The sequence below is a fragment of the Lepidochelys kempii genome, chromosome 16 (assembly GCF_965140265.1).
Source record: "Lepidochelys kempii isolate rLepKem1 chromosome 16, rLepKem1.hap2, whole genome shotgun sequence".
Lineage (NCBI taxonomy): Eukaryota > Metazoa > Chordata > Testudines > Cheloniidae > Lepidochelys > Lepidochelys kempii.
This window is the reverse complement of record NC_133271.1, coordinates 27414619-27436183: the sequence shown is the minus strand read 5'-3', so window position 1 is coordinate 27436183 and position 21565 is coordinate 27414619. Positions and strand designations below refer to the sequence as shown.

Genomic DNA, 21565 nt, shown 5'->3' with positions numbered 1-21565 from the left:
TGGCCTCTGCCGCCCGTCCCCGAGCGCGGTCCCTTCTCCCCCCCCTCTCTCGGCCTGGCCGCCCGCTTCTCCAGGCTGCCAGCCAGGGAACGACCCGGCCCAGGGCTGGTGCGCGGCAGCCCGCCCGAGAGGCTCGCGGCCAGGCGGCGCGAGAGCGAGGAAAGTGCCGTTCGGCCCTCGAGGCTTGGAGCGGAGCACGCTCAGGGCACAGGGAAGCCGGGGAGAACGGGGCAGCCGAACTAACAAAGGCCGAGCGTGCCGCTGGTCCGAGCAATTTTGAGAGACTCACCTCAGCCCAAATTTGCTTCCTCTATAACCCCAGGAGCAGCCACTAAATTTCAAGTTCCCGCTCCCAAGAATAAAGGTGCAGAAGTTTTTCCTCAAGACAGAGGGATTTTTTTTTTAATAGGCGTAAAACATTTTCCCCTTCTCTTGCCAAAAATGCCATGGAACCTTTAAATGACCATAAAGGGTTTCACTTGACACCACAACGTCAATGAGCATAAGCTCACCAAGAGCGGATACAGATGTACACAAGGAAAACCAGAAATGTTTAAGCAAATATGTTTATTTTATATTGGTCATACACAATTTGAGTGGATTTCAGATACAAAAATTCATGTACAATAGTTCACAACTGATTAATGTAGTCACATTGAGAGAACATTTACCAATGTGAAAATGTCATCAACACGCTAACAGCAAAAAACCCACACTTTTCATATTGTCATTCAATGCAACACACATTGTTACAGTATTTCGTTCCCTTGGTGCTGTATCAGCTCTGTGCAGAATCACAGTGTTAAATTGGAAAGTCGGTTTAGTGGAATAAGTCTTCCCAGCAGCAGCAAGCAAAAGGACAGCACACACACACTCTACGCTTTTGAGGAACAAGTTGCCACTGGCTATTAGGCAGTCCTAAACCCACTATTGCCATCTTGCTGGGGTATTTGCCATTGAAACCCACATAATCTCTCTCACAGTTTTGCACAAACTACTGCATGAAGTATCATCAATATCAACAGACTAAAGCTGGGAAGAGATTTATCAGATGGGATGAAACAAATGAGAAAACTTCCATGGTTGAGATATTATGGTGTAAGCAATTCAGATGCGTTAAACACAGACAACAGCTTATAAGTATTGCACAAAACAGACATCAGGTTTCGACATCAACCATGTAAACCGTTGTTTATGTGTATTATCATCTTGGTAGCACTTTGCAGAAAAATGTCCTTTCTAACATTGTGAAACCAAAATGACCTCAGATTCCCTCAGCACCAGAAAGGTTTCTCACTGCACTGGTCAGATCAGGACTATTTTCTCTTTAGTATTTTCTTTTTTTAAACCTCAAGTCATAACAGACTGATAAACTGGCAACAAGACACATGGTTATGTAACAAAGGGAAACAGAGACTTTGTGAACCATTACAGAGGTTTGTCACCCAACAGCATCATCACATGCACTACCGACTAGCTGCACTTGGAACAGGATACGTACATGTAAAACTCTTGTGCTTCCATCTCTTCAAAAGAGAGCGCCTATTAGAAATACAACGGTATATTCCCTACAAATGGCATCACAGTTCAACAACATTTTAGTTACATACAAGCATTGGCCACAGTTTATTAAAATTCCTTTCATACCACTAAGGCCGCAAGTTATGACCTCCAAACAATACATGTTAAAAAACAAGCATGTTACTTTCTAATAACAATACAAAGCTATAAAAAAAGTTACATAAATCATTTGTCTCCATGGGAAAAAAAAAAGTCAGATACTAAGTGCAGACATGCTTGTTCCACACATGGCTGATTTCAGCATTACTTAGGATCGTAATATAGAGAGTAAATGTATACTCACTTGAATTACAGTAGGGATTCCATCTGGCTAAGATGGCATTATTGAGTCCAAATATATCATGATTTACATATTCATATCCCTTCTTGACATAAAACGCTGCTGTTGCTATCTGATTAAAAGCTCGGCTTGTATCTTGTAAACTAGAGTGGATCATCCCATTTAAGTTGGGTGGTTTAGGCATTTTAGTTGCATGCAGTTTCCATTCATGGACATTTCAATATGCCTTCCACCTGGATTATCCAAACATCTCCTTATGACTCTCTATTCTCTTAAAGTTGTCTAGTCACCACAACTATGAGAGACTAAGGTTTGTGTATAGCTAAACCAAGAGAAAAATCTGGAGCGCCACTGGTTCATCAAAGGCCAGCTGGCAGAAGCAAAAGCATGCAAGAAATCTGCTTGCAAAATGGCACTGAAAGAGGCTTAGAACTGATAATGGAAGCAATAAACAGGCCTTGGTGTTATTTAATTCTAATTACTAATAAGAATTAAGGTGGAAACTGAATTTTTTTTAAATGAAGTAACTTCAATTCTCACTTTAATCTTAGAAGCTCTAACTTCTTCCTGAAATGTCCAGTGGTCATATATATGTCATAATATCTAATATATATATGTCATAATATATTCCTTTCCTCCCAAAGACAATAGACTATTTTCTGGAATTACATTGCTTTGGTGAGTTACAGATACCTTGCAAGAAAAGTCCATTTGCTCCAAAAATTTTCTCTTTATATACTTTTAAGTAAAATAGGTTTTGTTTTGGTTTTTTTTTTTTTTTTTTTTACCAAAATAGGATATACAGGCACCTGGCTGTAAAATAATTTTGAACCAATTCAATATAAAATTATTTTTAACAATAAATATTCTGATTCCCAGACAAGGCAGAAAGCTCCCATTTTGTGCATGGATGGGCTGCCTGAGGTGGAGTTCATCTTTCTGAATTTCCATCCCCATTTTCCTTGTACTATTTGCTGATCCTAGGGGAGGGGCAGGAGAAGGTAGTGGCACCTTGTGCTTTTTTAGAAGTACATGCTCCAGCAAATCAGCTGAGCGCTGCTACTGAGAAGTGGTAGTAACAGAGTCCTGGGGGTTCCTTCTTGTAAGCAAATATTAGGGAACACAGTCTGAAGAGAAAATGCAAAACAGAATTTCTGCAGCTTCAGCTTGCATGGCAGGCTTTGTTAGCCCTGCAGGAATACGTGCAGAGGAATGACCTCTGAATAAGATCTGAAAACTGCTTCAGTATCTGAACTGAACAAGTAAGCAGTATTTGAAGTCTGTGGCTCAAGTCTCAAAAGCAGGAGGTGAAGTTGGGATCTAAGAGCAATGCACCTACAGGAAGACAGCTGATTGGCAGAAAGACTGAGAAGGAATGGAAATTGATTCCTTCAATCTTCTGAAAGACCACTCTAATTCAGAAATTCTCAACTCTCTTCATCTGGGCGGGGGGGGAGTTACAAAACAACAAGGCAGGGTCTTTTTAAGATGAAGGGTCTGAAGAGCAATGGCAATACAGAGGCCCCATTATGACGATCCTCCAAGCCTCCACACAGCATCCTCAAACACAGACCCAGACTGTACCACAGTCCAGTTGCACCAAGTTTGATGGCATGGTCTGTACTAGACTTTTCCCATAAGATTACCATGGTTCTTATAGGTGCAGCTCTACCAGTTGTAGCATTGGAGAGAGCCCTGGTATGGATCAATTGTAATGTTTTAACTGCTATGTTGCCTAGTCCTGCCAACTCTATATGAAGGCTTCTAGTATACCACTGCTACCACTACTGAGTTTTAATGGTGAGAAAGTCTAGGGTAGACAAAGCCTATTTAAGAAAAGTATTAAGACAGAAGGGCTATTCAGAGAGGTCACAGGTTTTTAACTTCCAGGAAGGAGTTTGGTTCAAAGGTTTATGTACAAGTCTGGATATGGTTCTGATGCTAATGAAAGGATAAAGAAATCAAGCCTTTTCCATGAAGCCTTTTCCACTCTCCAATATCTGCAACATTGTATGGAATTTGGGCTTCTATGTATGCGCCCTCACAATACAAAGAGCAGCCATAGATTCACACACAGGTATTAGCATCTCCTCCCATCCTCACAGGGTCAGTTTTTACAGAGCTGCTAAAATTTTAAGATCTCCAAAGATTAACAAGGGCTCCTGCTGAAGTCTGAATTCCCATTCCTATATGCTCCATTTGACTCTTAGGAGAGAAATATCCTCATTTTCTCTCCCTGAAAAGGTTTCCTAGTAGCCATTACTTCAGCACTATTTGCCAAACATTATTTTAAATCCATCAGGACAAAACCTGAGACTTCTCCAGAATTCATTCCAGAGTTCAACTCAATTTTTCACAGGTGTTCATGCACCTTCATTTCTGTCAGAGTCTAATCCACAAGCAGCAAAGTGGTGGCACCTTTTTATACTTGGAGGGGTTAGAAATTACTGAATTCATAAGAAGCTTCACAGCTCTGTTTGTTGCTGTTAAGCTGAGACACCTAGAAAAAAAAAGGCAACAACAGTAACCTTGGCCAGATGTTTTAAAGCCCAGATAGCAGAGGAGTACAAGGCAAGAGGGTTGCCACCAATGGAGGTAAATTACACCATACCCACTATGTTATCATAGGCAGAACGTAGGAGCTCTGACAGAAGAAATCTGCAAAGCAGGCACTTAGTCAAGTTTGCATATTTTCCTCTAAACATTACAGGCTCAGCTTGCTGTCTTCATAGGACCTTTCCTGCACTTGGAAGGCAAGTTCTCTCCACTGTTGTAAGCAAGTGAAACACCCGTGTGTGTTTGTTTTTTTAAAAAAGGTCTGACAAGAGTGGGTCCATTACTTCTCCCATGCCTCTCTCATAACTGTGATACTCCCAGATCAATCTTTCTTTCACTACTATTCACTTCCTAGCCGTGAGGATTTCTGAACATGAAATGAACAGGAGAACATTTTTCTGTTATGTACAAGCGTGCTGTATGTACACAGAGGTATCCACAACCATATCCACGTGCCTATGCATACAGTAGGTATACACATGTTGAGGACAACTCAGACTTTAAGGTCAGAAGGTACCATCATGTCCATGTAGTTTGCTCTCCTGCACATTACACACCACAGAACTTCACCCACCCACCTACTCCTGGAATAGACCGCTTAGTCCCTGGCTGAGTTACTGAAGTCCAAGTAACAGAGAATCCACCATTTACAATGGATGAGTTAAAGTAAGTTTGAATGGGACAAACTGTTGGAACAAGATAAATGAAGTTCACTCTTTGAAAATCCCTGTTGTCAAGTTTGATTAATAGCAAGAATTCTGAACAAGACCAACCAGGTATGATAGAATAGCAAAGAAGAGAATAAGAGACTCCTTTAAAAAGTGCATCTCTGACTTTTTAGATTCAGGCAGAGTAGATGACATGTTTCGATTTTGACTTAAAGTTCTCATTCTTTTCAGATTCTAAACCAGCCTCTTCTACCAGTCCTCTCTTCATGTGCCTGTCTGACTGGACCTACAGCAAACTCCAGCTAATGGGGAGGAAGGACCAAATACATCACTTGGTCCTGTAGACATAGAAGTCACACAGATACACCATAAGCAGAGAGACTCTTCTTCATCCAGGCTGAGCAGAAGAAAAGCATCAGGGCTTCCCCATCAGCTCACAAACCACATTCCACAAGGGTTCACCAGGACACAAGGAGGGTATGCTAATGGAATCCTTTCTTCCAAGCTCATGTACACATGCTATTCCCAGCTGCAGGGAAGTGAAATGGAACCACAACAGTCAAAGCTAAACATGGGATTTCATTACAGTCACAGTGCAGTGACTTGGGACTGAGCTTCTAGCTTATTTAATGTTGAAGTGCAGGAGGGGGAAGGTAACACAGATGCTGTGTTCCCTCCCTTTGTGCTGCAACTACAAAGATTTCCATATTCCTACATGGCTTCCCCTACGCATCTGCATATAAAGGATGCTCCATGAAAGTTATGACAAAAGAAAAACTAAACATTAATGCAAACACTCCATTGTGTGATTGGGACTTCATGCCCATGGGAAAGGGCAAATCAGCCTCAAGCTTCACATTTCCTGGATTCTGTTGGTTCACGTCACAAAATTACTATAATTTCAGTGTGAATTGGAATATTTACATTTATAAAAACCCCCCTGCTCACTGGATGAGGCCTGCTGCACCTAGTTTTAGCCCCAAATTATTTTATTTACCAAACATAAGCCCCTGAAAATAGAGGATTACAATGTAATGCAATCACAAACTTAACTACAGCATCTTGAATAATGCTTCTAAAACACCCTCATAGAATGCAATCCAATTGGCGTACGTGTGTATATATAATATTTATATATACATTTATTATCTCAAGACCTTCCTATATACAAATATCTATACATATTTACAAGCACACCCAACAGGTAGGTGGGTGTGTACTGTACATAAACACACAAACACTGAGTATATACATATTTATTTTAAAATAAACTCAATCTCAAAGAAGGGTGACAGAAGAACCACAGCTCCACAGAAAAGAACTGCATCATCAACTAGAGGTCTGCTAAAATAAATTCTTCTCATAATGTTCCATTGATTTGTAGTGCCCATGGGAGTGAAGGACTTGGCTACAGCCCAGCCCAGTGCCAGCAAGTGCTATGGAAGCTCCATGCCTGCCACCTACTCTGTAACACCCACTGCTGTTCTGACTGGACTCCCCTACAACAGTGCTGATGGGCACCAATCCTGACCTGTAGCACCCTCAGCCCCTGGCTATTCCAAACAAGAAGATGGTCACATCACTGTGTGATTCTGTGAAGAGGCCCACTGAAGTAGGCTCCAAGGTAAGGAAGCTACCAAAAACTCATTTTAAAAATTGAAACACTGGACTAGACCTCAAAATTAAAGGGCTACTCAGACTCCTCCCCATTTTCCAGCATTGGAACAATGAACGCAGAACAAAACCGCTTTCATGTAACAGCTTAAAACATTCCCACTGTGGTACCATATACTACATTCTGTAAGGACACAACAGAGTCCAGCATGGTGTCCTTGCTCCATTACAGGTTTCGGCATTACAGTACAGGGAGCACTCCACGGGACTTCACTTCACACAGCAATACAGCCATGCAGAACAAAAAGCCAAAAGGCAGCCTTTCCAGCACCATACACCTTATATTCACACAGAAACAAGATGACCACAGTTTGCTTTGCTATCATTATTTCTAGACCTGTCATTTCAGGCCATTTGACAATCTGTTGTACAATTTCAGATACAAAAATTACAATCCATATCTCCATAGACTTGCCTTTCACTGGATTTAAAGTAAACACCTTCTTGGTAGAATGAGTATTTTCAGTTAAAAGCCCACTATTCATTTTACAGATCTTTAAAAACCAAACACTGGAGCCTACAAAAATCAGTTGTGCTTCAGTCTTGGCTTTGGGACAAGCTGGCTTTTACACTGCCAGCAACTGAAGTGGAGCCAGTCTCAAAGCTGAGTGTCTACAGGCTATTAGATTGGGTGTTTAGAACATTTGCTTCATAGAAGCCAAAATCCTTCTACTGTTCCAGTGCTTCCCTCCTCCATGCCTCCTTTCTGTAAAGGGGTGCAAGAGCTCCTGGAGCCTGTTCTGAAGCTAGGAGGGCATTGCTTTGGTAGCTTTACCCTCCTACTTCTCCAGCAAACACCTTCTCTACCTTAGCTTTGAATTTCGTACAAATCATTATGTTCCTTGATGCAGACTTTATAGAGCCCTGCTGGATATTGTCTAGGTCTGGGTGGAATAACTGTGCAATTAAAGGGGCACAGCAGAAGCGGTGATACCTATAAACCAATCCCCACTAGCTGTGTTTTGGGGTTTGTTGGTGACTATGTGCCTCACACACCTTCCCTCTGCTCAGCCTCCCAGTGGCTCATTTGAAAAATGCTGTCAGAGCACGACTCGGAGCAGACATGTAGGGAGTGGGGTGGAGTGATGGGCCCTCACCATACTCATGAAGGGCTACAGTGCTCTGTGGCAGCACTTATTAACCATTATAACATAAGAAAAAAGCACTTCCAGGGTCACAAGGATCCCATGAAAGATCATCCCATTGTTAAAGCAGGCAACAGCACACCAACCCCAAGAGGCTTCCTGCCAGGTGTTTCTCTGTTGGGAAGGGCTGGAACTCAGTACTACTATGGGAGACTGGTTTGATTTCCAGGCAGAGACTCACCAAGGGCTGAGAATACTGCAGAAGCCACTCACTTCATTCACTCTACGAGGTAAGAAGGGAGACACCCTCCACCCCCTGCCCCGGTGATTAAGAAGCTCTACTGACTGACTCAAGAGGAGTTATGGACCAGCATCCTCAGCCAAAAGGGTGGTGGCTCTGACAAGACATGGAGGTGTGACAGACCTTGCTATACTGAGGAAATGGGGCCAAGTTTGTTAATTTTGTAATATATGCCACCAGCCTGCTATCTACACCCAAGCAGGCAGGAGGGGACTTGTGTTCTTGGCCAGAAGTGCTGCTCAGTAGAAGATTTAAATTACTAATTTACATGGAACACTAGATGTCAGGAGATCCCTCTATAGCATCGCTCTAACTGCCATTTGTTCTAGCACAACTTTGTCTAATTACTCACCTAAGATTGAAAAAAATATATTTGTTATGAAGGGCTGTTTCTTTTATTGCTCTTGCTGGTTTGCATTATGTGTTTCCAGCTTTATCATTTCAAATCCAAACTCTTTGGGGATAAAAAATTGGTTTTCTATTGGGTTTTTGCTTCCAATTTTTTAAAACTGTATAAAAATAAAGGATTTCCATAAAGTGGGCTAAAATTGACCAATAATATTTTTATGCTTAGGATCTAGATATGGTTGCTTTCAACCACCAAAACAAAAATAAAACTCCAGGGATTCCTTAGTTTAACATTTAAAAGATGTGAAAAGATTAGTTTAGAAAATTGACCCCATACAGAATGAGGCAGCTGGGCTAATTTAAAAAAAAGAAAAAAAATCCCAAATTTTAAAATAAAATCAAGTAACTCCTTTTGTGGATTTTCACATTAGAAAACTGCACCATTCAAAGTCTGTGGCTAGGCAAATCCTGTTGCAGTAAGGAAGTGTTTCTTTTAATAGTCATCAATGGTGTTTTCCAGGAACACATTTCTAACATCTAGGATGGAAGCCAGCTCCAGAATGTGTTTTTGGAGGTGAGGGTTCTCCACGGTTTCATCTCGTGGCAGTTGGGGATAAGATTCAGGGTAATTTCGAGTTTCCTGCTAGATGAAGAGAAAAAGAGTACAATTATTTTTATAATCTAACAGTACAGAACAAAAAGTATAAAAAGATAATTCATTAAAAAACACACGCTGATCTGTTTGACAGGCCGCAAAAGTGGCCAGATCTTGGCAGAAATGATGAAGTTGATCTTCACAGCCATCTGCCTTGACACACAGGGAGTGGCCTCGTTTTCAAATTATGGCAATTTGGTGCCTACAGGTGACTGTGGCAGTAGCAAAGCCTCATTAACCCAAGATGGCCAGGTGTGTTTAAGTGAACACATGATTAAAATAGAACAGGCCAAAGAAGGAGATTTTATACATGTGCTGAATACACTGCTAATAATATTTTTCTGCAATGCTCAAGCAGCAAACAGGTAAGTTAGATCTGTGCGCCAACATCCACAGTATACTTCACAGTGGACATGTATAATCGCGTAATCCTAGAGGCAACACTTCATTCCTGGCAACAGAGGAACCATCTTTCTGCCCACTGTAATGATCTGCAGGCTTCAAGGTCACAGAAGCGCAGAAGTGTAGGGCTAAAAGGGACTGCAAGAGGCCAAGTCCAGCTTCCTGCAGTGAGACAGGACCCAGTAAATCTAGATCATCCCTGGTGGGTGTCTGTCCAGCCTTTTCTTAAAAGCCTCCAGCACTGGAGATTCCACAGACTCCCCTAGAAGCCTACTCCAGAACTGAGCTACCCTTAGAGTTAAGAAGTTTTTCCTAATATCTAACCTAAATCTCCCATTACTTCTTGTCCTCCTTCAGTGCACATGGAAAACAACTAATCACATTCCTCTTTATAGCAGCCCTTAACATATCTGAAGACTTATCAGCTTCCTCCCTGCGGCTTTTCTCAAGGCTATACGTGCCCAGTTTTTTTTAAACCTGTCCTCAGGGGGTCAGGTTTTCCAAAACTTAACATTTTTGTTGCTCTCCTCTGGACCCTCTCCAGTTTGTCAATATCTTTCCTGAAGCGTGGCACCCTCACACTCCTCAAAAACTCCCACCCACCCACCCCACTTTGGAAATCATGAATTCTGTGATGCTTTCCAATTTGAAAGCCCACCCACCACTCTTGTTTATAAACTTTCCAGGCTGTGTGCCAAGAGGTCTTCTGACTATATTTTTTGACATAGCACTCTTAGTATACACAGCTGTGTACAATTACAGTGCTATATAAATGAATATGTACGTGAACAGGCTCCATACTAGAATGTGTATTTCAGAAATGGAGGGATGTGTCCAAACTCAGATAAATTGTTTCATGCTCTACATGGAAACAGAAGACAGATGCACTACATTGTTAAAACTTGTTTTGATCATTTGTATACAAAGGCCTTTCCACCTGTAAGAATAGTTAACATTACCCGCTACATGCTTCACACATACATTAATGAATACTCATTTAAGCATGTGAGGAGTCCTTATGAGCAGTATTAACGAAGCCCACGAGCAGAAGAGCCACAGAAGTTAGATAGAAAATCCCTTTAATCCCCAACCAAGGCAATTTTGCATGAAAACAGAATTTGTCTGGTGACTCTTTCTCAGAGGGAAAGTTCCCTGCATACCCGGAAAATTTTGTGCATCCTCATGGTGGCTGAGCAGAAGACGAATCTTGTTAGAAGTAAACGAAGAAATTCATCCCCAAAAAACTGAAGAAATGCCTGATCTGCAGAGGAAGAAGGTGACACTTAAAGAAAACTGAATTCAGAAAGGCATTTTTGAGGCAAAAGACCTTTGGGAAAACACCACATGGAATAGCTGTGTATTTCACCCACAAACTGTATTATTCTTTGGCACAGCGGAGCATTGAGAAACAGAAAAGAAACCCAGCTCAAGTTGTGCCAGTAAGTTTTCTGTTGAGTGCGTGTAGGTCTTTAAGGACATACCTATGGAGCGAGAATGGGTCAGCAGCTGGGCGATATCCCGGTTGATTTTTCTAAGGTAATCTTGACACTTCTCCCACAATCCTCTGCGCATGCTTGATAATCCAGAGACAAATAGGAATGCCATTAAAGGATTGTTCAGAAAGAGGGTGAAGAGGCTACCCCGCTGAGACTGATCTAAAAGCCAATAATAAACAACAACATGATGCATTCGGTGTGTGAAACAGGAGCGCTGTCCCTGCCAGAGTAGACCCCTGGACCCCTCCAATCCTCTCCAACTGCGGCAGTAACCTGCCGTGTTTATGGAAAGATCTTCCCAGCCTTTATGATGGGGGCCAGTTCTCCTGGTAATGCACTCACTAATTCCAGTCAAGGTTCATGAGAGGTATGTGCATGATGGGAGCACAGGAGACCCCACATACTTCTGAGTGGTTTAGATCTTTCCAGTTCTGTGCATGGTTTTAATACAATTAGTGTTAATCTTACAATGTAAGATGTTGTATAAGAAGATCATAACTGAACCCACCATATAACATTTCTTTCTTTTACAGTTTATCAGCATTACCAAAAACCCACAGAAACGTCTTTAGTCTGGTAAGAAGTAGGCAAGCAACACAACACTTGGATATATATGGTCCCCCTCCCAAAACAGACATAATGCCCCTTTGTTTTTTCCAGTTACTCTCCAGAAACCTACTCCTTTCCTTGGGAGTGCTGCTGGCTCTATTTAACAGCTTACAACAGAAAGAAGAGAAGCTAGAGAAGTCTTTTACTGTGGGAACCCCCTTTTGGTCACTGGTCAGTGTCTTAACAGAGTTACAACAGATATTTACGGGTGCATTACTAACACTAAACAGGAACCCCACTGGAGACATTGTTTTAATAGGTAAGTTCTATTATTTAATCCGAATTCCTCTGTTAACAGTTTTCACTTGAACAAAAAACTTTTAATATTTTCTACTCAAAAGTTTCTAGCAAATAATAGAACTTACCTTAAAGCAATTGTGAAGTCTCCAGCTTCTCTCATGCATTCATTTGCTGAGCACCACTTCCTGTGTCTCAAACTATGTCAGCAGACTGGACTTCATGCTGGGAAGTAGCGGTAAAATTGGCAGCCCTCACAGATACACACCAGAACCATTCACAGTTACAGGTATTGGAAAGTTAATACGTATATATTCTTATTTAGCAAATATTTATTTTGCTACCTAAAGTAATGGCTGCAGTTGTTTCCGTTAAACTCTGACAAGTAGACCTCCTGACCATAGTGCAGGCCACACTGTAAACTCTGTTCTAATGGAAAAAGGCAGATGGGAATCTGACCATGGTCATCTTTAACCTAGAAACTGGCAGAAGTATTCTGGTCTCTGACTTGCCCATTCTGAAAACCCATTTTCCCATGAGATGCACGAATTGTTTTCTTTAAGAAACCCTCCAAAATCTACACTGGTGCCAGAGAGATTCTGCAGACTAGATATTGATGCAGATTCTACAGCTGGCCTTTAGAACTGCTCCTGGAATAGAGTGGGCAACTTTATCTTAGTGACATTCCATTTGTAGTAAAGATTCTCTCAAATGCTAATAGAAAAAGTGAATTATGACCCCAGCACTGTGATGGCAACTTTCTGGGTCTCTGCTCCTGCAAACTGAGTTTCCTCTCTGGCACTTGGTGAAGCTGCTTGGACAGACTCCAGCTGAATCATGCCATGTTAAAGTCATTCGTCATGAACTGTCAGTAAACTCTGGGCATGCTACACCGCTTCAAGCACTGCTCACCCCCGGCTGGGGTCATCATCAAGTGAAGAGAAAGCATCAGAAGGTGATAATTTTGGAAGCTGATAAATGTTAAGTTTTTTAAAATAATACAAGTGAAGCTGTGAGGAAAGGCAACCCCTTTGTACCTTGTAATGCTTTTGGATACACTGTTGGAGAAAGCAAGCACACCAGTGGCTGTCCAAATAAGTTTGTGAAATTCTGTAACAGAACAGTTAAAACATCAGTTGTTATTTTGTCTTGTTGGTTGGAACCTCAATATATGTTTAATACATACAACTAAGGAGGGGATGAGTGGGGAAGGAAGGGACACACACAATAACTGAAAGTAGGCACTAGTTTCATAGAAACAAATTGCTTTTAGGTAGTAACCCATCACCGTAATGGACTTACTTTAATAACATATTCTGTACTCCAAACAACAAGTTTGTTTGTTTTCAGGCCAAAGACCAACCTGGATTAGCCCTTTCAATTACTTTCCTTGCCATTAGTTTGGCTGTCCAATGAAGGTAAAAATATTGCTTTTTCCTAGCAGTAGGACTGTTCACACTGGAATAGGACAGCCACAGGTAGGATGAGTATTAAAATTGGCTCCATTTAAAAACAAATGTGAACCATTAAGCAGCTGCTATGCGAAAATACTGTTTCAAGTTAATTGCTTAATCAATTTTCCTTCAATATTAGTAAAAGCACACCATATTTTACAAGAATTCATCTGCAATTCAGAGCACTGCATTGTTCTACACTGACACACACAAGGAGCAGAAGATGCATTCTAGAATCTACTTCTTATAGAAAAAGAGGTCATGAAACATTTGTCCAGTTTAGTTACTAATCTGAGTTGTTCTTTTCCTGCTAGCAATCTTTCTAAAACTGAAGAGTTGCAATGCCTTATAAGAGAGAGATCAGGATGTCGGTATGACACCAGCGCACACATTCACACTAATGAAACAGCGGCCAGTTCAGTGCAATTCATAGTTCCCTTCAGATTACATATTATAAACCTAAAATGCACGTTAATGATCTTGGGTTCAAGCCCCAAAAGGATCATTTACCTACTGTAGAACCATCAGTCCCTCAGCTCAAAAAAGAAGGGAGGTCCCAATTCTGGATTCTTTCTGATTTCTGCCTAACAAGCTGATATTTAAACTCCTTGCAAAAGTACTTTAATTAAACTAATTCCTTTTAAACATGTCAAAATACTAACAGTGGCCAGGTCTAATCAAAGTAATATACATTTCCCATGCCTAGAAAAATACTGACTAGGCTAAAAGCTCTGTTCCAAGAAGAGCCCAAGTGAGATTTATGGACTAGATATTAAGATTTTGGTGTCTAATGAAGAATCATCAGAAACTATTACTGTGCAGATGACTGCAAGGCAAAAAGAAACGGATACGATTGAACTATATAGCACGGGTGGCTGAACTGCGGCTCACAAGCCATACGTGGCTCTTTTACAGTTACAATGCAGCTCGCAGACACCCCACCCGTTCTTCACCTCCCACACTGGGGACAGCGGGGAGGAGGGAAAGCTCTGGGCTTCTACCCTGTGGCCGGGTGGTGGGTTCAGGAGCTTCTGCTAGAGATGAAGGGCGGGGGGGGGGGGCGTGGCAGCGCACACAATTTAACGCCCCCCCCCCCCCCCCCCAACAGCTCGAGTCATGCCCCCTCAGGCAAATCCCCCTTATCCTCAGCAGAACCTCCCTGCAGCTCCCAGCTGTTGGCTCCATGCGGCAAGGCAGCAGCAAATCCCTGGGAGCAGCCGCTACCTTAGCTCCCTGGGAAGACACAGCAGCAAAAGCAGCAACTCTCCCTGCTGTTTGCTGCTGCCTTTCGCCATGGCCTCAGCTTGCCAGCTCCAATGAGCGGGGCTAGCAAACCCTGGCAAAAACATGAGGGGGAGGGGCACGGGCACATGACCACCCCCCCCCACATACATATCGCCTATAGCTTCTGCCCAGCAGGGAGGGGGGGCGACTCAGGGCTTCAGCAGCAGTGGGGCCCCAGCTCTCAAACTTCTGAAGATTGTCGTATGCATAGAGTCAGTATATTTAGCTACCCCTGCTATTTAGGAACCATTTAGAACTCCAGGGGTATGTCTACACAGCCCACTAAGCTTGGGGCTTTGTGACCCGGGCCTGCTCTGGTGTTCCACGTCCAGGAGCGCCTGACTGATAAGTAACACCACCCTGGAGGGTATTGCTGACTGCAGGATATCCAGCAGCTTGTGCTGCAAATCCCTGACCTCAAGGAGTGGAATCAGAAGAGCGCCAGCTACCTCTTTGTGAGGTCTGGAAATTTCCGAAGATCATCGGCCCTGGATGGTGGCAGAGGCATAACTGCCTCATCTGGAGAAGAGGTTGAAACAGGTGTTTGACAGTGGCTTCATTATCTGCCCTGGCCTCCTGCTCCTCAAAAGTCTCCTCCTAGTGGTGGGCCAGTTGGGGAGGAGAGGGCTGTGCAACTCTGGCCTCCCTATGGAGGAGAGTACCGATGGTCTGGCAAACTCATCAATAGGCAGTCCAGAGTATAGCCATGGGACGGGGTGGGGACGGGGGCACAATATGGAAGGGGGGGTGGAATACAGGGTTGGTTCTGCTACCCTTGATTAGGAACCTGATCTTTACCTATGACTGTCTAAGAATGGGCTCCTGAAGGGATATGTTGGAGAACCCTGAACAGAAATAGAGAAGACCAATTAGAAGTTCCAGGCAATGGAGGAGCACCCACAGAAAATAATGGAGAGTCCTGCGGTACCAGAAGACAGTAGTCTGGAGATTGGGGTCTCAGCCAAATTATACCAGCTGGCTCAGCCTTCCACCATTCTACCATCCCTCTCAGCCCTCTGTGTAATTACTTAATTGCTTCCCATTATGTGGTATAAAATCGACTCACATGCATTTGTTCTAGATAGGCTTTTCTGCCTTCTCCAGACTTAAGATATGACGATACCCCAGTTCCTCGATTCCAAATTCCGCATTCTCTAATTGGCAGAGGCCCAGATCACTGCACTTCCAACCCACCCTACAGGCTACATTCATTGGCACACAAGAGAGCTCGCACGAGATGAGGACAAAGCACTTTTGGTAGTCAGCCTGCTCCTCTGGAGCTTGCCCCCAATAGAAACAGTGAAGCACAAACCTGTCTCTACTTAGAGCTGCAAGATGACTCTTGGTCCAGGTTTCTCCAGTGGACTAACTATGAAAACCTGCTCTCACAACTGACTGGCCAGATTCCTCCTCTGTCCCTGTGGAAAAACTGTGAGCTGCAGAGGAGCTCTTATAATGTTAATTACTCAATCTAAGCCATGCAAAGTGCACACTTGTCATGGTGATGGGCACCTACTAAATGTTCCTAAATAAAGCAATCCCCAGCTTTGGATGGGTACAACCCAGATATAAATATCAGAGGCATTCCTCTGTCCTTTTTGCCTCCCACTCTACCCCCATAAGAGCACAGTGGTCAGCTCTCTTGCTTAAGTGCCCTGCTTGAGGAGGAACCAGGCGATTTCTCTACAGCATGTTGTTCAGTGTGACTATGCATGCTGCGTTGATAGAGAAGAGATACAAGAAAATGAACGTTTTCTTTTCAAGACCTATTAGCAGGTCTCCTTTTTCCTAAGACCGTGGATGCAAAAATGTTTTAAGACCAGACACCTTTCCTAGAGATAACCTCTGCTGGCTAAGGAATAAGGGACAGTGCCTACATCCCTCAGAGGGCCAGTCCAAAGTCGAGTAGAGTATTTCACAGAGGTGCTGAGTCTCTCTAAGAGCATGACATCACTTCACGGCAGGACTCCCTCCCTGTCATCACCATTTAAATTCTTCAGGAGGAGAAGGAATGACAGAGTGCACATGAGCAGAAAGCAGCTTTTGGGAGAAGTACTATGAGCAATTCATGTTACTGTCAATACGGCTAAGTAGTGCCATTTAAATGTCAAACTAGCGACTGTCCTCTCTGAAAGGATCAGAGCAGTAGCGTGGAAAGAAGTCACTACACTGGCTCTGACTTTTCACAGTTGCACAGAACCTCTCTCTGCGCTGACATGCTTTGACTACAAAGCATTTCATCTCCACTCACAACTCACCCAGGGACATTTGCCAACAGCACTAGTTACATATTCTTACTGCAAGTCACCAAGCACACTTGCAGAGCAATAACATGGGACTTGCATTTACCGAGGGCTGGGAAACACTACCACAGCTGGGCACTCCACTATTTGCCTCTCATTGAAAACTATATACATATTTATGAATGGTGATAGTTTTGTAAACAGTGTTAAGGACCTCATGTCTGAACTTCAGGAAATCTATTTCAAACGCTCACACTAACTTTCCTGAGTTCTCTCCAGAAAGTCACAAACAATGGAGTCCATCTAATCACCAATGTCCTACAAGTTCCTAGCAGTTAACACAATTCCAAGGAAGACCAAAGTATCCACTTTTCCCCTTGCACACAAGCTGGGGGTAGAGGTTTCTCTCTGCTCTTTTCTTCTGCTGGCTGGTTCGTGAGCTTTGGCATAACAACTAATGTACTGGATAAGAAGTTAGAGGTTTGGATCACTGACCAAACAAAGTAAAATGAGGAGCAGAACTCAGGCCAAGACAGGTGTTTGTCTTATTTACGCATAGAAATTCTACAGTCTCCACTTGGATAGGACCGAGTTATTCCTGAGTTTACAAAGCAACTTACTTCCAAAAATATTGTTTATGACTCATGAGAGATGCATGCCCAAATGAGGGAATCCATGACCTCCACCTGCAGATCCCCTGGGCAGAGAACATGCATGTCCAGAGTTGCAGGTGTACCGAGGTTCCCTAATTCTGCCCTCTCCCATACCAGGCCTACATGTTTTTTCAGAAGCTGTAATAGGAAGGGAGGAAGAACGGTCTTGTGGCTAAGCTGGAATGAAAATAAAGAGATCTGGGTTTATTTCCATCTCAGTCACCGATTTCCTTGTGGCTGTGATCAAATAATTTATCCTCCTTTCTGTAAATTGGGATAATATCTACAAGCAAAGCATCATGGTGAAACCAGTTGCATTAGTGATTGCAAAATCCTTCAAGATGCTTTGACAAAAAGGCACTAGAGAAAAGCAGTGCAGTGTTACAACATTTAGGTCAAAGTGTTCCCAAATTGATGATAGACTCATTTTGAATTATATGATTACTGATATGCTGAGTCTTGTTCTCTATCACCCCTCTCTAAACAGGTGAAACAGACAATGGACACTGGAGAGAGAACAAGCATATTTGGCCACTAGACATCCCTAATGCTCCTTAGAAATACAGCTGCATATGTCCATTTGTCTAATTGTAAATAAGTCAAGTTGTAAGAGGAAGGCATCAGGAAGTGACAGTTTTGCATACCCAGCATGTTTCTGAACATTACATTCATTAATGAAATAATGTCATCCAGAAGTGATTGGTACCTCTGGAATTAATCACACTTGCTTCCACATTAACAATCTACAATTCAGGTAATGAGGATTTGGCACTGAATAATTCTACTATGTCTTTACAGCAAACAGTTACAGGAATTTGTCATTTTTCTAGCACATATTATACAAGAGGAGATGCTAAATGTATATCTGATTTTTGTAGCACATTTGTCTTTTAATTTCTCTTTTTTTTTCTCATTCAGATTTTTTTTTTTCAGATAAATGAACACACCTATTTACAAGGCAAAACTCTATTCATTGACACTTTTCTGCCATTTAAAGCAGCTCAGAGTAGGAGGGTTAGATATCTGGAGTAGAAAAGCAGATGAAGTAATCCCCACCAAAAAAGAAACTATCTTTGATATATAACAAAAATAAACCTCCCACCAGTCCCAATTTTAAACTGTTTTCTTACTCCAGGAGGATTTGTTACTTTCCAATGAGCAGCCATTCATGTGCTTCTGTTCTTGTTCCTATTCAAAAGATCAGATCCTGCCCAGCATGCACAACCTCGACAGAAAAGACTAAATACAACCCATTTATAGTTGGTTTGTTTAAACTGTAGACTACCTGTAAGCACTGTACTCCACCACACGTCTGTTTTCAGAAACCTTACCTTATAGGCAACACTGTTTGAGGAGTCCACAATGATAAATAGGGGCTTTCTTGTGAAAGGGTAGAGATCACCAGGGTGAAGGCTAAAAAAGAGAAAGATGAGACAATTCACACAGCACTAGAACTTTCTGTGAAGCTGCTACAGAGGTCATACTGTCCTGCTCTGAGCGAGGAGGTTTCTCCCTAGGCACATAGCTGCCCACATCAAAGGGATAACAGTAGGATGGAACAAGGCAGCCCAATACTCAAGTTGTAGCTCACTTTACAGGAAAAAACAAACAGAATATTTAAGCGGAAATTTTTTTTGCAGTCACCCACAGAGTATTAGCCCCAAACTAGAGAGGATTTAAAGAGGTGATATAAAACATTAGAAATAGCTGGAAAACACAGTGGACATCCAGGATGATTTAGTACAAGTCGGGCCCGACCAAATTCATGGCCATGAAAAACATGTCACAGACTGTGAAACCTGGTCTTGTGTGCTTTTACCCTATACTACACAGATTTCACAGGGGAGACGAGCATTTCTTAAATTGGGGGTCCTGACCCAAAAGGGAGTTGCAGTGGGGTTGCAACATTATTTTAGGGGGGTAGTGGTATTGCCACCCTTACTTCTGCGCTGCCTTCAGGGCTGGGTGGCTGTTGGCCGGGTGCCCAGCTCTGAAGGCAGCCCCCCGCCAGCAGCAGCGCAGAAGTAAGCGTAGCAGTACTGAAACCACCCTACAATAACTTTGTGACCCCCCCCCCCACAGCTCCTTTTTGGGTCAGAACCCTGACAATTACAACACTGAAATTTCAGATTTAAGTACCTGAAATAATGAAATTTATTTTTAAAATCCCATGACCATTAAATTGACCAAAATGGACCGTGAATTTGGTAGCGTCCTAAGTATGAGGCAACAATCTTTTCTAGCCTTTCAGGAAAATAACCGGGGGGGAGAGAATGGGAATGTTCATAGGTAGTATGCAGCAGAGGTATCAGCCAGTGTTTCACCAGTTCATAGTTATCTTACCCTCTATTAGGGGAGTGAGTCTACCTGAACCCCAAATGTCAGAAACAAAGTGAGAGCCCCTGATGTCATCAAGCCCTTAATGATTTGGGGCTACGACCCCATGGAAAAGCAGTCTGATCCTTACCCAGTTATTTCCTGGGTTGAAAATACTCAATTGGAGTCCTCGTTCTGCTGCTGCCCAGAGCTCCACTACTGCCTCAGTTCAAGGGGCAGAAGAGCAGTCAGTGGTCTCCTGGCTGGGCCTGAAGGGGTGCAGGTCCTCTCCTCCCCCTTGACCACACAGGACAGGGGGAGGGAAGGATGGATCCATTCAGTCAGCAAAGAGCTCCAATAAGAGTCCTGATCCTGTTCCTCCTGAACATCCAGGATTTGGGGAAGGAATGGGGGCTTTTTTTTTTTTAAACTAAGATAGCTATGTCAGTGCAAGCACTAGCATAGCTGCAATTTACACTGGTAAAAAATAGCTACACCACCAAAAAACTTTTCTAGTGTAGACAAGTGTCATCTAGATGCAAGTGGAGATGATGGGCAGTAAATACAGCTCAACAGAAGTTAAGCAGCTCAGTCAGACTGACTCCTTCCGGGGTGCATTCTCTTGCCCTCGCACTCCTAGTTCAACAGACAGGAAACTCACCCATCTCTGAAGTTTTGTGACCTATGCATTTGATAAAAAATAAAAAATAAAAGAGCACACATTTTTTCAGAAAAGTTAAACAGGGTTTGGGGCATCTTTATCAAGAAGAAAAACTTGCTTGCCACTTACTTCCCCTTGAGCTGAACTCATGAAACTCACCAGTGCATCTCCTTGTAAGATTGGTTCCGTTTGTGGATAGCATCACCATTTATAATGTCCCGGTTACTGTTTGTAAGGACACCACCAAAATCATAAGGACCTACAAATGTCAAAAAAGAGATAAGATTAGCTGTCATGCCACAACTTGGATAAAGTGATTATAGGTGTAGCACAAAAAAAAAAAGTAATGAATCTGAACTACTACAGTTTCGAGAAAAAGTGATTATGGAGAGTTTACAATTTACTAGCCATGCAACTTAAAATGTGTGTGTTTTGGTAATTTCAGTGACTAACCTTCTGGTTTGATATTACTGAGCATGTTGTAACTTCTACACTATTCACTTATTCTTCAAAACACTGTAGAAATCATAAGACATATACTGTAACTCATTAGGCTATGTAGTAAAAGGAATGCACATCTAGGTCAATAGATGCATCTCCAGGGACAAGAAAAGAACTTTACATATATTTCATACAGGACAATCAATACTAATTTTAAAAACCACTTGTATCAATACATTCTAGAATCAGAATTTGTCCTTCTAAGGAGTTAAGATAAATCAATTTCAAAATTTTAACTTTTCCAGGGCAGCCATAATGCCAGGCTTTGCAGCCATCAGAGCTCTATTAGGAGCACTGTAAACAAAGCTCATAAGTTGAATAGTTGGTTTTTAAACCTAGTGACAATCCAACATTATCAGTCAGGTTTCAGAGCCAAAGTGATGGCTAGCTAGTCTTTGGAATTCTGTTGTTTCTGAAGTTCTAATAAAATATTATACACTTTTCAAAGCTATGTTGCTCTTTTTTGTCTGGTCCTGATGCAGGCTTAGTGATTATTCCACTAGGCATAGCATCTGGGCTGGCAGTTTAACTGACTAGTGGACAGTGTAGAAGTTTTAAAAA

General features: G+C 42.4%; 1 protein-coding gene across 2 annotated transcripts in view; it reads right to left on the bottom strand.

The window, feature by feature from the left end:
• Positions 1-548: 548 nt before the first annotated feature.
• Positions 549-21565, bottom strand: part of SCAI (suppressor of cancer cell invasion) — a 107428-nt gene continuing 86411 nt past the window's right edge. The window contains exons 13-18 of one of the 2 annotated variants that reach the window (XM_073313759.1): positions 20663-20762; positions 18858-18939; positions 12930-13002; positions 11032-11205; positions 10711-10811; positions 549-9136 (exon numbers count right to left, since the gene is read on the bottom strand). In XM_073313759.1, coding sequence (XP_073169860.1) covers positions 8987-9136; positions 10711-10811; positions 11032-11205; positions 12930-13002; positions 18858-18939; positions 20663-20762 — 680 coding nt within the window. In that variant the 3' untranslated portion in view covers positions 549-8986. The remainder of the gene's footprint in view (positions 9137-10710; positions 10812-11031; positions 11206-12929; positions 13003-18857; positions 18940-20662; positions 20763-21565) is intronic. The other variant, XM_073313760.1, reaches the window with a different exon arrangement.